The following is a 12,515-nucleotide window of genomic DNA, read 5'->3' on the forward strand; positions in this document are numbered from 1 at the left end:
GAGATCTTGAGTTCACCTTCTCACACACCATCTATGAAATAAGAATCTAACATAAGAATCTAACATTTCTTACTTTCTAAATCCTTTGCATAATTACATTTAAGCCAATATATTTCATACATAACATAGATAGATTTTTAGAAGGAAAGGCCTTTTCAAAGTGAAGTTAGTAAAAGCTAAGTTCTCTAAGATCTCTGAAGCTTCAAAGCAGCTTCGGAGAGAAGCCTCTTTCCCTAGCCAGCTGCTGTTTCTAAAAGCAACTTCTTCAATTTACCCTTTAACCTTATGAAAATATGGCTCGAGTCTTCTGTTAAACAATAAATTTCACTATTTACCAGCTCTTAATTGTGTTTTTGCAGCTTGATTGTATTCTGTAATTTGTATGGTCAGTGTGACCTTTTGCTCCCAGCCTGTAATTTCCTTTTACAACCCTGAAATACTGCTATAGATCAGTGGGGCCCTTGAGCAGGAAGATAAACAGCTGCCAGAGTATTCAGCTGGTCTCTGCCTGGCAAATATATTTTTTAAGCTCATTTTAAAATGCAGATCTTGATTAGATGCCTCATAATACAGATCTTGATCAGATGCCTCAAGACTCCCGTCATTAACACAGACCTTTACAATTTATTGTACGTAAGACACTCTGGGAGACATTTTGGCTGAAGAGAGGGATAAAAGGTAAAGGGCCCCCTGACCATTAGGTCCAGTCGTGACCGACTCTGGGGTTGTGGCGCTCATCTCGCTTTATTGGCCGAGGGAGCTGGCGTACAGCCTCCGGGTCATGTGGCCAGCATGACTAATCCGCTTCTGGCAAACCAGAGCAGCACACGGAAACGCTGTTTACCTTCCCGCTGGAGCGATACCTATTTATCTACTTGCACTTTGATGTGCTTTTGAACTGCTAGGTTGGCAGGAGCAGGGACCGAGCGGCAAGCCCTAGGCTCTGTGGTTTAACCCACAGCGCCACCCACGTCCCTGAAGAGTGGGATACAAATGCTCTAAACAAATTAATTAAATAAATAAATAATCCAGTGTATTTTGAAACATGCACATTCTTCTTATTTTTAGAAGATTTTTTTTTAAAAAAATGTTTTTTTGAATTTTTAAAAGGTTGCTTTTTAAAAAATTGTAGCATAGATCTGCAAGTTTACTCCCCGCTCCCGCCCGAAAAAAACACCCTTCTCTGCATTCTAGAGATGCAAAGAAACCTGATCCTTGTTATTCAAAACCAAAAGCCGTGCAGGGAAACAGCTCCTGCTCTCGCGGTTGATAAAACGCCCTCCTCCGCCCTCGAGCTTCACTTGCCGCAACTGAGCGTGCGCGAGGCGAACCGAGCCGCGCGTGCCCAGTAAGTGCTTTGTGAGGGCCGCTTTCTAAAGCCGGCCCCAAAGTCCGCGGTTAGAGCATCAGCGGGGAAGGAATTACGGGGGTGGCCCAACATGGCGGCGGTGCGCGGGTGAGGTCCCCATCCCGGATGGAAAGTACGATTTACACTCACACATCCCAACATAGTGGGGCTGGGAGCTCCCCCTTCTGTAATTAGACGGACCCCCCAGTTCCTTTTCCAGCCCCCTTTTCTTTCCTACTCCCTACGTGCCCCCCACATACTTTCTCTTTTGTCCACATAATGGGCATGATGATGGCTGCTGTTGTTTGTGTGCGGCTTCCTTCGTCAGAGCCAGGCAAGCCCCTTCCCCGAGCTGCTCACGGCCTAAAAGCAACTACCAGCCACCATGGCTATACGTTCCCTCCACTGTTGGGGAGGGACATACACGTGTTTGGCTCAGTGGTGGAGCACCTGCCTTGAGTTCTGGGGGGTCCCAGGCTCGGTCCTTTACATCCCCGGGTGTGGTTGTGGGGGTTGGGGAACGACTGCTGGCCCGAACCCCCCGGTAGGCTGCTGCCAGTCAGTGTAGGCAATGCAGAACTGGATGGACCTTCATAGTGTGGCTCTGTGTATAAGGCAGCTTTCTGTTTTCTACGGCAGCATGCCTGATTCTGGGAACTGCATGTGGGGAAATAGTGCTGCTCTTGCACTCAGGTCCTGGTTTGGGGTGGGGTGTCCTTTTGGGGTACTTAGTTGGCCACTGTGAGAATGGGATGCTGGGCTAAAAGGGCCACTGGTCCGATAGAACCGGGAAATACTTAATGATGTTCTCTTTTGTTGTTAAAGCAGCCACAGCCGAGGAAGAGACAAAGGCAGCTAAGGAGCTAAATGTGAGCAAACGCACCTAGGTTTGCTTCAGACTCCATCGCACAGTTGGGATGCAGCCAGAAGCCACAGAGAAAAGGTGAGTTTGTGAGGGTTTTGACAAATGGGAGAGGTTGCAAGCTTCTCAGGACGTATTTTCTGCATATACCGGTATCGTTCCTCCTTCTTTTTGCCCACACTAATGTGGTGCTTTAAGGGGCTACAAAACCCCTTGTTGGCATTGCTGCAGCATGGCTACCCCTTTGGAATTCACTCTTGACCCTCATCTTAGATTCAGAATGTCACCAACTATTAGGTAATGCTCCACTGTTTCCACCAATTTGTCCTCTTCCCTCAGATTCTTCTTACCATCCCTTGCACTCCAAATAGGTGCTGCCTCTCTCCTTTTCTATGCATTTTTTGGCCTCTTCTATGCTATCCATTCCCTTATAGGTAATGTACTCCTCTTCCTTCACCAATTTCCCCCTTCTCAGATTTCCTTTATTATCCTTAATTGGCTTGCTGTGCTTGTGTTGACCATCCCTCAACCACACAGTGCCAGCATGCATATTTGTAATTCTTCCCTAGGTTCCTTTTTTGTTTTGTTTTAATATTTATTTTATTTATTATTATTATTATTACATTAATAGCTACTTAGCAGATGTTTTCTGGGGAGTTCACTCTCTGGTTCCATTTCTCTCCTTGCAACACCACCTGTTTATTTATATACCAGTTTTTGGCCCTGCGCTAGGTAATGAAAGTGGAATTAGTTGTTTCTAAGATTGTTTTATTATCATTTATTTGGTGCATTAGTCTCCTACTAAAAGTTTAAGCAACTTACAAAAAGGCTAGAAGCCAAAAAGTCATAATATTTCAATAAAATTATTCCAACAATCCACAAGGAAAACCTCCTGATTTGCAGGAGGTTTTATTATATATTTAATTTGAAAAAGGTTAAAACTGATGGGCATTTATTTCCATTTCTTCCTCCACAGCAATTTCCTCTTGTACATTTGGTAGAACAAAGAAGGGGACACCATGCCGACTGTGGTGGTGATGGATGTGTCCCTCTCAATGACCCGGCCAGTCTCAATTGAGGGCTCTGAAGAATATCAGCGGAAACATCTTGCAGCTCATGGCCTGACCATGCTGTTTGAACACATGGCAACCAACTACAAACTGGAATTCACTGCTTTGGTTGTGTTTTCATCCCTCTGGGAACTGATGGTTCCCTTCACAAGAGACTACAATACGCTCCAGGTACAAAATATAAAGGCAGAGAATGTTTTTGTTGCATTGTAAATATGAATTAGGACTGATTGTCATTCTCAAAACTCCAACTCAGTCCTGTATAATTGAGCAGCAAGTTGCATATAGAGTATTTTTCTAACCCCAGCCAACTAGTATGTAACTTGTGTTGACAGGAAGCCCTGAGTAATATGGACGATTATGACAAAACATGCTTGGAGTCTGCTCTGCTTGGGGTTTGCAATATTGTGCAACAGGAATGGGGGGCTGCCATTCCCTGCCAGGTAAGATTTTAGACTATTCCAGATGATGACTGCTATAAATTAGGGTTCAGGATTGAGCAGACTACATACATCTGCAGGAAACAACTTCACATCCTGGTAAGGTGTACTAAGCATACCCTTTTTTGTGAGCAAGGAGTATCCTGTCAGAAAGTTATCCTTGCCACTCAGTACTTTCTGTTTGCCTCTTTTGCCTCAGGAGTATTAGTTGAAGGGGCGGGTTGTATCTCTGAGGTTTCCTTTTGGCCTAAGAGCTTCTAGTTTTTCAGCCCTTATTAAACACTGTCACATCCTGTATAATTCTAATGCATGGGGGCCTTCCTATAGAGGTTCACATGATGTACTACTAGCAAAGAGAGGCCTGAAGGCACATTCAAACCTCACATGGGAAAACACCCCAAGAACTTGGGAAAGAAATAATGATTTTGTAGGCTGGCCTTTCCAACAAGTCTGAGTTAAGCTGTTATAATCCCCATATTGCAGGTGGAAAACTGAGGATGTGAAATCTCAAACTGGTACTTCTAAAATCGACTGACAAGTGCTTGCAGCATGGGATAGTTTTTGGAGATCAACATGTTTGTTGGGTCACTGCTTCTCTTGTTCCCTCCTTGCTAGGTTGTCCTTGTTACTGATGGCAGCTTGGGCATTGGAAGGGGCTCTCTCCGACACTCTTTGGCTACTCTTGGCCAACGAACTGAAAGCAACCGGTTCCCTCTGCCTTTTCCTTTCCCATCAAAGCTATACGTCATGTGCATGGCCAATCTGGAGGAGGTGAGTCCCCTTTGGCTTTAAACAAGGTTTGCTCTTGGTTTGTCTACAGAAGACAAACCACAAGCCTGAGTTTGGATTTTATGATGAGATAAATTATGGCTTAGCTCACAGCAGTGCAGCAGCAGCAAGACCAAAGAATCAGAATGGGGAAATTGCCTCTCCAGGAAACTGCCTGCTCGCACAAAGCTATAGTTTGGCATTACATGCAACTGGGACACTGTGTGTGAAGTTGTGCTTTCTTTTGTTAAAGCTCCAGAGCTCAGATTCTTTAGATTGTCTTGAACGGCTCATAGACTTAAACAACGGAGAGGGTCAGATTTTTACTATTGATGGACCCCTTTGCTTGAAGAATGTGCAGTCCATGTTTGGGTGAGTACACCTGTGATCAGCATTGCTGTGTAAATGCTATCCTTCAACACAGAGTCTTGCATGACATGGTGTGGGTTTGTTTCCTTCTCTTCCTACCTAGCACAGATAAGTTATTGGGTAACTTTTCCACCAATATAATTCAGTCTTCTGATGCTAATGTGTCCTCTGCCTTTCAGTTGTGACTATTGTCCCTTCTTGTTTGTCTGCAAGGTTAGTTTCCTCCACAGTCTTCCCCCCCCCCTTGAGTAATTACTAATATTTGATGGTAATTATCATAGAATTGTAATGTTCGACGGGACCCTGAGGGTCATTTAGTGCGCCCCCTTGAAATTCAGGAATCTCAACTAACGCATCGGTGACAGATGGCCGTCTAAATTTAGTGCTATAAACATTGAGTTGCAAGGTTTTTTGAGGAGAAAATCAGGAATGGTCGCAGTCCAGCCACAGTTAAGTACAAAGTCTCACTAATGTTAATACTTCGATGAATTGGACTTTAAAATGCTTAACTTTGGCCGGCTGGTGCTCCAGCTTCCATGTTTGCTCCAAAGTACAAAATAGATAAAGTAAATGAAATGAACAGATAAGATAAGACATAAATTTTGGGATGAAAAGATCATGAGTTGCACACAATTCTGTTGGCAGGGTAGTAATTTAATCATATGAGTATTGCTACATAAATTGACTTCTCTATGAATCCTCCATTCCGCTTGCTTCCAAAGCAGAGCTCTCCAAATTTGACAGATAAAACTCTTGGAATTGTGGTTTTCCATGTACTGCAGGAGATTTGTTGTCATTGGCACTCTTAGAAACTACAGTGCCTGCTTCCTTAATGGAGTCTATGGCAGCTTAAGCTAGTTTAAGACCAGTTTAACTGTGTAGCTATGTCATAGAGAACTCCTAGGATCATAAGAAACTGCCTTATCTTTACACGTTTGCCTATCTAGGTCAGTATTGTTTACACCAGCCTTTTCCAGCCTTTGGTCTTCCAGATGTTGGACCACAGCTCCTATAATCTCTATTAGCTGTGGTGGCTAGAGTCTTTCCCTGCCTACCTAGAAGTGCCTTGGATTGAACCTGGGACCTTTTACCACTGACCTATCTTTTAACTGCTCTCCCAGCATCATCTACAAAGGGCCTTATTTATCACTGATCTTATGGCCGCTTTCTTAGCTCTTCTTTCTGATGAAAAAAATCCTGTTGCTTGAAAGATCACATAATTCTTTGCAACTAGAAATGAATGGTCAAGCAAAAGATGTCTTGTCACCAGTCTTCCCACCCATTAAACATCATCTAAACAAACTCCTTGTTTGGATTTAACTTTTTGTTTTAATGATAAGCTCTCTTGTTCTAGAAAGCTAATAGACGTAGCTTATACCCCCTTCCATGCTGTTCTGAAATGCGGCCATTTGTCTTCGGACGTGCAAGCCTTTCCGAGGCCGGAGCCTTTCATTATAGATGAGGAAATCGATCCAATCCCTAAAACAATTAATACGGGTAAGTAGCTGCTTCTTTTCTGGCAACAACTTTGATTTAGCTCCTCCTCCTCAGCAGTTTCTTCCTCTGACTTGGGCTGTGGAATGTAGCCATCTGTCCCACTTCTGACACTTAGTACTGAAAGCTCTAAATGACTCAGGTGACAAGGATGTGGAAGACTGCCTCCTTCCCTATAGACACTCTCAGGGGTTGTGATCATCAGAGGGGGACTTCTTGGTTGTTCCACCACTCTCAGAAGCTTGAGGGAGGGTGGCCCAGGAGACGGTATTCTCAGTGGCAGGCCCCAATTCTGGGATTTAAACTGAGGATAAACCACTGTGGTCTGGTTGGATTCCACTTTGGAATGGTCCTGGTCTACTTTTGAGAGGGCCAGGGGCATGTGTGAGATGGTGTGTTCCTGTTTAGACATTATGTGGGTGTGTGGAAGAAATCCCCAGCTGGCGTGTTTTTTGAAATCTGATCACCTTCTCTCTGTTTTTCCCCCTTTTAGATTTGGAAATAGTTGGGTTTATTGACATAGCAGATATCTCCAGTCCCCCTGTCCTATCTAGGCATTTGGTGTTGCCTATTGCTCTCAACAAAGGTGAGCCCTTCTGCTCTCTCCCCTCCCCACACCCAGCAGCGACAACTCTGTATTTTTAGTCTGTTGAGCACTGATCTGGGCAGTATGTGGTGTGGTGTGTTGGTTAGAGTCCTGGGCTAGGACCTGGGAGACAAGGAGTCAAATCCCCACTTGACCATGATGCTCCCTGAATGACTTTGGGAGCCAGTCATGATGTCTCAACCTAGCCTATCTTGCAGGATTGATAAAGGGATGAAATGTGGAGGGGGAGAACACAAACTTGAGTTCCTTGGAGGAAAAAAGTGGGATATAAGCATAATAAAAAATGATATCTAAGCAGCAACAGCAGTAGTAGTAGTAGCAGCAGCAGCAGCAATAACAACCACCCCAGTGAGAGGAGGCAGGTTCTGATAGTGTCTTATTTTCCCTTTTCCCTAGAAGGAGATGAGGTGGGTCCTGGGATTGCTGATGAGGTTGAAGACGAGAATTCGGCTAATCAGATAGCGGGCAAGATCCCGAACTTCTGTGTGTTGCTTCATGGGAGCCTGAAAGTCGAAGGCATGGTGGCTGTTGTGCAGTTAGGGTACGAAGCGTCCAGGGGATGGGGGGAGGGGGCTCGTGGTTCTGGAGAACAGAGATGTTATTGGCTAGAATTGTATGTATTTGGGGCCAGTGATTGATGTTTAGTTCATTTCAGTATTGGAAAAGGGAGACTGGATTTAACTACCAGATGTCCTTTGATGGGCGACTTACGTCCACCACAACAAGGCAGGGGTTCCAGAAGCTTCTGACACAGGGGTGGGAAAGCCTTTGTTCTGCCTGAGGGCCACATTCACTCCAAGTAATCATCCAGGGGCTTCCAAGTGGGTGGGGTCAAAGGCAAACAGAGGATGGAGCAAAACAGGCAGTTCTTGCCATTATACACAGTAGGTAACCACAGAAAACCCAAGAGGTTTCTACACTCGCCCACATATCCCTTTAGGCAGGCAAAAGCCCTCAAGGAGGGGGTCACAGAGCAGGGCCAGCATGGGGCCCTGGGGAAGAGTCACAAGGGCCACATTTGGAAACTTCCACAGCAGAGGCCTGGTCTTGGAACAAAGTGTCCCTAAACATTTCCTGAAAATTAATAGAAGAAGAGGGCAGATAGAAGTTTGTGAAATAATGCCTGGCATGGAGAAAGTGGATAGAGAAATGGTTTTCTCCCCTCTCTCATAACACCAGAATGCATGGACATCCAGTGAAGCTGAATGCTGGACGATTCAGGACAGATAAAATAAAGCACTTCATTCAGTGCATAGTTAAGCTATGGAAATTGCTCCCCTGGGAGGCAGTGATGGCCACCAACCTGGATCGTTTTAAAAGAGGGCTGGACCAATTCATAGAGGAGAAGGCTGTCAATGGCTACTAGCCATTACGGTTATGCTCTGCCTCCACAGTTGAAGGCAGTAATGCTTCTGAATACCAGTTGCTGGAAACCACAGGAGGGGGGAAAGCTCTTGTACTTGGGTCCTGCTTGCAAGCTTCCCGTTGGAGCATCTGGGTGGCCACTGTGAGAACAGGACTGGATGGGCCATTGGCCTGATCCAGTAGGCTATTCATATGACAGATCATTTGTGACTTCTGTCTGTTCTTGTAGTAGTGAGAAGCTGCAGGGAAAGGGAATGCCCAGCCCCAGATTGGCCAGGGCGTTTTCTTTGGAGCAAGAATGGTAGAACTGCTTGTGGATGTTCTGCTTTTCTTTTCAGCCCTGAATGGTATGGGATGCTGTATTCTCAGGCTGACAGCAAGAAGAAGTCCAACCTCATGATGTCTCTCTTTGAGCCGGGTCCGGAGCCTCTTCCTTGGCTGGGGAAGATGGCCCAACTTGGCCCCATCTCAGGTAGGAGTCATGCCTGTCTGAATGGTTCTAGCAATCCTCTCGGCGTTTGAGACACTAGTCTTCCCAAGCCCATTTCCTCCCCTGTTGGGTCCATGAGTTCTACACCACAGATTCCCCATTCATTTCAGTGAAGGCTCCAGATGTAGTTCCCTCTTTTTGCTCACAGAACTGCCCCAACCATTGGTGTGCAAATGGTGAGGTTCTGTGCACACAGGAACTTTTGGTGTGCATGTTCCACCTTGGATCAAGGGCTCTTGTGTCCTGCGTATCTCTTGACAATTTTTTAGAGTCCCCTTTTCAAGCATCCAGTCCATACGTTCAGTTGCTTTGCTTGCTTGGAAGTGGTCTCATTCTTCAGCGATTCGTTTTCCTTTCAGATGCTAAAGAGAACCCATATGGCGAAGACGACAACAAGAGTCCCTTTCCGTTGCAACCCAAGAATAAACGCAGCTATGCACAGAATGTAACAGTGTGGATTAAACAAAATGGCCTCCAGGTGAGCAGAGGGCTGAATTCAAAGCCCACAGCAGGCATCCACTTTCTCTTGTGCTCCCAGGTCTGTGTGTGGGAGGGGATTCTCAAGAGGCTTTCAGTTTGATAGACGCTCCACAGTGGGAGGGAAAGCCCAGAAGGTTGGGCCCGCTTTCTTGAAAGGCCACTTTCCTGCCCCCCACCTTCAGTGTGCAGCCCCAGGGCACATGGAACAACCTTTTACACCAACCTGCTGCTGGACAACGGCTACGGGGATTAGGAGTTATGAGTGCTGAACCAGAACCTGGGAGACCAGGGTTCAAGTCCCTCAGCATAACCTACCTTGCAGGCTGGTTGTGAGGATGAAATGGGGAGGGACAGAACCACATATGCCCCCTTCAGCTCCTGCGGGTGTGTGGAGAGGTAGGGCCGTAAATGCAGTAAGTGAAGCCTCGTGGAATTAGACTAGAGTTCAGCTCCTGGTCTACTCCTCCTCAGCAGACTCGGGCAAGATGTACTAATCTCTCTGCCTCAGTTCTCCAGCCATAATAAAAGAATGAAGACTGTCTGGAGGTTTCTGTTGGTGCAAAAAGCGGGTGGCTGCTTCTGGGTGTGGGAAGATCACCTTGGTGCTCACAGCATTCATGTCAGCCTGCTGTCAACTTCTGGTACAGTTCCAAGGTTTCTGAGCAGTAAAGCGTATTCCCCATTAAGAATGCTACTCTGTGGGAAGGGAGTTTGAGGGTGTGTGGTGGTGAAGTTGTCCTTTTTTGTACCTGTAAGGGGGTGGGGGATGAAGTTTCAAGCTCCAGCAAGCCAGGCATATTTTCCTTTTCCTTTCCCCGCAGACAGATGTGCAGAAGATACTTAGGAATGCAAGGAAGCTCCCTGAAAAAACACAGACCTTCTACAAGGTGAGAGCGGCAGGCTCCCGTGGCACCCTGGTCTCCAGGGGCTCTCTTGCAGAGGCGAATAAATTGCAACTCACTCAGTGCTTTTTCTTCCCTGGTAGAACAGAGAGAGCTAGTTGTGTCCTAGCAGCAGTGAGAGCTGGCATAGTGGCTTAGAGCAGCTGTTCTCCAGCTCAGGGCTGGAGAGCCCTGGTTTGTACTTGGTTGGCTCAAAGGTTTCTCAGTGGAGGAGTCAGTAGCTGGAGGCTAACTTCCCTGAAAGAGGACAATGTACACCTCCTTCCCGTGTAACGTGCAGTTGTGTGTGTTGAAGTGCACTCTTCGTTTACATACAAGGAAATAGCCAGTGCTCTGTTTAAATGAACTGTACACCTCCAGAGGTGCACTCCAGAATCCTTTGCAACATGCACGGATCCTTGGCAGACAACAGCAGCGTGTATGCTAGTACTACCCAGTGAGACAAAGTGTAGAAGCCTCTGGCCTTAATGCATTTAAAACAGGGATAAGGAATCTGTGGCTCTCCAGTTTGATTCAACACACCCACCCAGCAACATCTGGAGAGCCACACACATCCCCTATCCTTGATTTTAGAAGCACCCGTTTAGAGTGAATGATGAACTCATTCTACTTTAGTGTTGCACTAGACTTTTTATTTCCCCCCATTCAGATGACATTATAATTTTAAGACCTCTCAGTACTGCACAAGTGCTTGATTAGAAAGTGTTCTCTCTCCAGTGGAGGCTGGTCCACTAGGGAGAATGGGGAACAGTAGATCGCACTGGCTGTCAGCTTCCTCCTCCATTGTCTCAGTGTTGCACTTGTAGAAAGTTGGGGAGGAAGTCTGGGATAAAACTAGAGTTGACTCAGGCTCCACCTACTGTTGGCCTCCTGCGTTACACCCCATCAGTCTCAACTGACACCAACACTGCTGTCTCTCTTAACTCCTTTCTAGGAGCTGAATCGCTTGCGAAAGGCAGCCTTAGCCCTTGGGTTTTGGGACCTGTTGAAAGGTGTAGCAGATATACTCGAAAGGGAATGCACCCTCCTGCCAGATACAGCCCACCCAGATGCCGCCTTCCAGCTTACCCACGCTGCTCAGCAGCTCAAAATGGCAGGCAGTGGCACCTCGGAATATGCCACCTATGACCACAACATCACACCTCTGCAGACAGACTTCTCCAGCAGTGGGACAGAGCGCCTGTGATGACCCTCTAAAGCGAAACTTTGACCATCATTGATTGTTTTCTTAACTGTTGTATTCCAAGCTTGCTCTGTAAGAGCAGACTGTATTATTAAATTTGTTACATTTTCATCCCTCTTTCCTTCCTATCACAGGCCCTGAGGAAGGGAGAATTTAGAAATCCCTAAAACCAACACAGTACTCCTGAAATCCGTCATACCGTTTCAAAGGTTTCCTGAACAAGGAATGTAAAAAGACATCAACAGTGGGGATTTCTGCACCATAGGGCTATTTAGGTAAACCACTGTCAGTTGCGGAGATAAATCTTTCCCTGCACTTTGGTTCTACAGCACTAAGATTTGACATAGCTCCCATGGCTTGAATAGTGAATCAGCTGGTGTCGTTTTACATCAGGTGATTGACTGCTGGGTAGCCCTGCCCCCCATCAAAACAGCTTATAGAAGATGGTCTGGAACTGGCTAGATCAAGTCCCCCACCTCTGCTCTGGATAGAAAGTTAGGACAACTATTTTTTCTGGAAGCTGGGCTGTGTAAAGAAAAAGTAAAAAACAACCCCTGCTGCTATTTAAACGGTGTGACTGGCATGCACTTTTGATGTACATTTAAGAGTCTGGTTCTCAGATGGTAGCACTTTTTGAATTCCCCACTCTAGTCATTAATTTCACATTTTCACCAAGACTGAACTTGGGCATTGATGGTGAATTGCAACAGCCAGAGCTCAGAATTCTGCTTCTATTAACTGGCAGGTTGGAGGGGATATGAGTAATGTCATATGCTGTTGAACTGACTGGAAGCGATGACCACAAAGAAGAGTGTGAACCCCCTTGTAGATCAGGGGGTTCAAGAGATACATTATGCAGGTGTAAAGCTGTAAGGGAAAACATTTCAATAGTGGGAAGGAGCAGAAGCACTCAAACAGACCCTCCCCCGTTCTCTGGGCATGGAGCATGAAGGGAAGGGGGTGCTGAGCCAGAGACCCGCGTTGTAAATTATTCCAGTATCACTCCAAGAGCTACTCAGGTTCTGCTTTGCTCCCCTCTGTTCTGTCAGGGTCCTTATTTATGACTAACAGACATACCAATACACATATGTAAATAGGAGGCATAACTCATTCAAATGTTGACCATGGCAGAATATC

The 12,515-nt window shown here is 46.0% G+C and overlaps 1 protein-coding gene across 6 annotated transcripts; it reads left to right on the forward strand.

The window, feature by feature from the left end:
• Window positions 1-1,328: 1,328 nt before the first annotated feature.
• INTS14 (integrator complex subunit 14) lies at window positions 1,329-11,489 on the forward strand. Of its 6 annotated transcripts, none has more exons than XM_080982169.1 (13): window positions 1,329-1,481; window positions 2,174-2,291; window positions 3,187-3,451; window positions 3,616-3,723; window positions 4,336-4,491; window positions 4,742-4,860; window positions 6,212-6,354; window positions 6,845-6,937; window positions 7,355-7,499; window positions 8,662-8,795; window positions 9,173-9,291; window positions 10,115-10,180; window positions 11,130-11,489. In XM_080982169.1, the coding sequence occupies exons 3-13, from the start codon at window positions 3,230-3,232 to the stop codon at window positions 11,379-11,381; spliced, it is 1,557 nt and encodes a 518-aa protein (XP_080838295.1). In that variant the 5' UTR covers window positions 1,329-1,481; window positions 2,174-2,291; window positions 3,187-3,229; the 3' UTR covers window positions 11,382-11,489. The 6 variants fall into 6 exon arrangements, with proteins under 6 accessions (XP_080838295.1, XP_080838300.1, XP_080838296.1 ...); XM_080982174.1 differs by having other exon boundaries at window positions 7,358-7,499; XM_080982170.1 differs by having other exon boundaries at window positions 1,339-1,456.
• Window positions 11,490-12,515: the final 1,026 nt, after the last annotated feature.

The sequence above is a fragment of the Podarcis pityusensis genome, assembly GCF_964106645.2.
Source record: "Podarcis pityusensis genome assembly, chromosome: 14".
Classification (NCBI taxonomy): domain Eukaryota; kingdom Metazoa; phylum Chordata; class Lepidosauria; order Squamata; family Lacertidae; genus Podarcis; species Podarcis pityusensis.